At 29.4% G+C, this 3,715-nt stretch overlaps 1 protein-coding gene across 1 annotated transcript in view; it reads left to right on the top strand.

Moving 5' to 3' along the window:
- Nucleotides 1-3,715, top strand: part of LOC119575202 (MAGUK p55 subfamily member 7-like) — a gene marked incomplete at its 5' end in the record, with an annotated part of 11,090 nt that overhangs the window by 6,425 nt on the left and 950 nt on the right. Inside the window, 1 exon segment of the mRNA XM_037922699.1 lies at nucleotides 1,482-3,715. This exon segment is cut by the window's right edge and continues 950 nt beyond it. Within this exon segment, the coding sequence (XP_037778627.1) occupies nucleotides 1,482-1,658 (177 nt within the window).

Below are 3,715 nucleotides of genomic sequence, written 5' to 3'. Positions count from 1 at the left end.
CTTTTTAAAACCAATAAAATTTTTTTTTTAAAGCAAAGAAAAAAAAAAAAAAAAAAAAAAAAAAAAAAAAAAAATACCATTTCAAAAAAAACAAAAAAAAAAAAAAATTTGGGTAAAAAAAAAAAAAACAGTTCCTAAGGGGATTGCCTTTTCAAATACAAATTTAAAAAAAAAAAAATGAAACACTTTCCCTCTTTGGGAATATTTTTCAATAAATTTAAAAAATACAATAATCTATTTAAACTTAAAATTATATATATATATATATAATTATTATTATATATATATATAAATATATATAATTTATAATATATATATATATATATTATATATATATATATATATTTTATATATATATATATATATATATATATATTATATATATATATTATATATATTTTATATATTTTATTATAATATATATATATATATAATATTATATATATATATATATATATATAAAATATATATTATATATATATTATATTATTTTTATATTATAAAATATATTATATATATATATTATAATATATATATAATAATATTTTATATTATTATATATATATATATATATATATATATATATATATATATATATATAATGTTTTAAGTATAAAGTAGATTTAATTTGTAATTTTCTTTAAAATTGTATTGAAAAAAACGGCATAGTTAACCCAATGCCACCGGGAAAATGCTGTGTTCATTTTTTGTTTTTTTGTGAAATGGCTCTGCTAGTGCTTAGCCACAAAGGGATCAGTTAGTAGACCTTGTGACCTTACCCGATTTCACCTTTTCTTGAATTGGCGTTTTTTTTTTTTTTTTTTTTTTTTTTTTTTTTTTTTTTTTTGTTTTTTTTTTACTTATGCTGTGAATATTGATGGTGTTATTTTTGTTATAGACATTATAATTATTATAATGTTATAGATATTAGTAACAGCAAAATAAGATTGTGTAAAATATTTTTGTAAATCAAGGAAAAGGGTAAACAGGCGAGGTGCAGTACTCGTAATTGGCTTGTTGGTGACTTAGTACAAGTGTAGCCATTTATGTGTAAAAACAATTAATAAAATAAACGGGTTAAGATGTCAAGTCATGAATTTCATAATTATTTTCATTAATGCTTAAATCTGTAGAAGAATTTTTATGTGGTAAATAATGTTTTAAACCATGGCTACCAAATATATGTACTGTTGACTGTAAATTTCCTTTTTGTCGCACAGAAATGGGTCTGCACATGCTCAGCCACCAAGGAGCCAATTAGTACACCTACATGATCTCATCTGTTTTCTCTCTTCCTTGTCATTTCAGATTTGTGTTTCTCTGATAGTACTGATATCAATGTAGTTATTATTATTATTATAATTATTATTATTATTATTATTATTATTATTATAGTTGTTGTTGTTGTTATGGTATTAATCCCGGCATTATGGGTTAAAATTGCTTTATTAATCAAAAGAGGATTTTTTGTACATTTTCAGGAAGACGAGTTCAAAGATATGCTGAAAGCGGATGCAAGAATCGAGTTCCACTACTCGCACTGGTTTGACGAGGTTATTGTCAATGACGACTTGTCCTCAGCATTTGAGCTCTTGGTAGCTGCTGTAAATAGGGTGGAGACTGAACCACTGTGGGTGCCTGCATCCTGGGTGCAATAATTCTAGTGCAATCATTTTTTTTCTTTTTCTTTTTCTTTTGTCATGATTTCCAAATTTTTTTTCCCCTCCTTTTATTAAAGTAGTGCAGCAATAAGTCATATTCTTCATGCATTATGCTTTAGAACAGTGGTTTCTTGAAGTGTTAATATCCATGTGAAGTGCTGGACATGACAGTGCCAACACACCTGCCTTTAGTTTTGTTTTGTGCCTTTTTTCAGAAAAAAAAAAGTTTTAGGACCATGAAAAAGTAATAATTGTTGTTATTAGGAGGATTTAGACTGTATCCAAGGATAGGCAAGATAACAGTAGTGTATATTTACTGGAAAATTCCTTTGAGGTTTCAAAAGCTGCTCTTACAAGGCTCGATATACCTTTATGGTGTTATGCAAGATTTTGTGTTATTCCCACAAGGTTACTAGCCTTTCTTGTAATACACAGCAGGTGAACAATCACATGGCATTTTGGTGCAGGTAACCACACTTCTTGTGTGCTATTACTACCAGTGGAGGAGGCAGCTAGTCATTGTTTAAAATGAAACCACTGGGTGTTAACCTGTAGTGTTAATCCCTGCATTTCAGCCAAAAGAAAATGGTAGACATCACTTCTTAGGTAGAGTTGAGTATTCTACCATCATACTGCAAAAATCTAGTGTGACTATCTTGGTGTAACTTGTTAAACTGTCATCACAAACTTTACCAAAGCAAGATTGTAAAATGTTTGGCTTTGTGAACTGTTTAATCTCCCACTTTCTCCTATAAATCTTCAAGGATCTGTTTCAGTGGACTTCCTAAATATCTCTTGTGCCTCATACCTACTTACTAACTAATATTGACTTATATAGAGGTGTGCATGCAACCTTATAAGTAAGTAAACAACTTTTTCAGTTCAAAGCATGTCGAACTGTGCCCAGTATGGCTGCAGCTACTTTCATTATTTATTGTCATAATTTGTTTCATCATTATTTATTGAAAATGTCCTTAGATACCTCGATTCTTGTGAAACATTTTCTCACACTGCTCCATGCAAAACACTTACAATGTCTCATGTACAAATGAGGAGAAAAGAGAAGTGTGAACAAGAACTGTGTGAATGATGGTGTAGCACAAGAGACATCACGTGGTGCGAGCACTCTTGTGTAGAAGTAATACAAATGCCCCATGTTGTGCATAGCAGAGCCCAGCCTCAGTGAAGTACCAGATTTAATGATGGTTATTTGGTACAGAGTTTTTATAATAGTTACAAACACCTTTTATATAGTTACTGTTGTATGTTTCTATACTGCCATAAATATAGGTGAGAATAGGTTTAACAACAGCTTGAGCAGTTGATGTTGGATGAGAGTAGATGCAAAACTTGTCAGCAATACACATTCCTAGTTCAGTGATCTAGTCTTGAATGGAGGGCCGTTGAGTCTTCGTTTGATGTCATAACCTAAGCTGTAATGGGTTAGGGAATATATTCACCACATCTTGTGAAGGAAAGAAAAAATAATGGGCATGTAAATGTGCAATTGCTTTAATGGTTGTGGTATTTCTCTTTGTTTCAATGCTGATTATGGCCTTTTTAAAGAGTTTAGTATTAACAAATTCTTTTATTCAGATAGGTATGTATAAAACTGAATTTTAGCATGAATATCATAAATAGTCATTGTATCAAAATAAGTGGATATTAGAGTGATTGATGAGGAAGATAGGCCTACACAGATTTAAGACCATTTAGCAGCATGGATTCACCACCAGTTAAAAGGAGTTCATGCATGACCACACTCGGAAAATGTTCTAGTTGTAAGGGCACTTAAGTGACTTTGTGGTTGTATTTTTTCTTTCTAAGTTGTAGGGACTGAAATTTTGCCAGATATTTTGTCCTGACAAGTTCTTCCATCCCCTTTTTATTTTTTTTATTATTTTTTTTTTTATCCATGTCACTGCTCTGCATGTTTACACTTTAATGGCATGGGGTTTGTACTTTTATTAGCAGTGCAGTTATTTTTTTTCTTATAATTTATTGCAGAAGACCTATGTTAAAAGTATACAATTACCTTTTATAAGGAGTAGAAA

This window comes from Penaeus monodon, chromosome 1, assembly GCF_015228065.2.
Source record: "Penaeus monodon isolate SGIC_2016 chromosome 1, NSTDA_Pmon_1, whole genome shotgun sequence".
In the NCBI taxonomy this organism is placed as follows: Eukaryota; Metazoa; Arthropoda; class Malacostraca; order Decapoda; family Penaeidae; genus Penaeus; species Penaeus monodon.
This window is presented reverse-complemented; position numbering and strand designations above follow the sequence as displayed.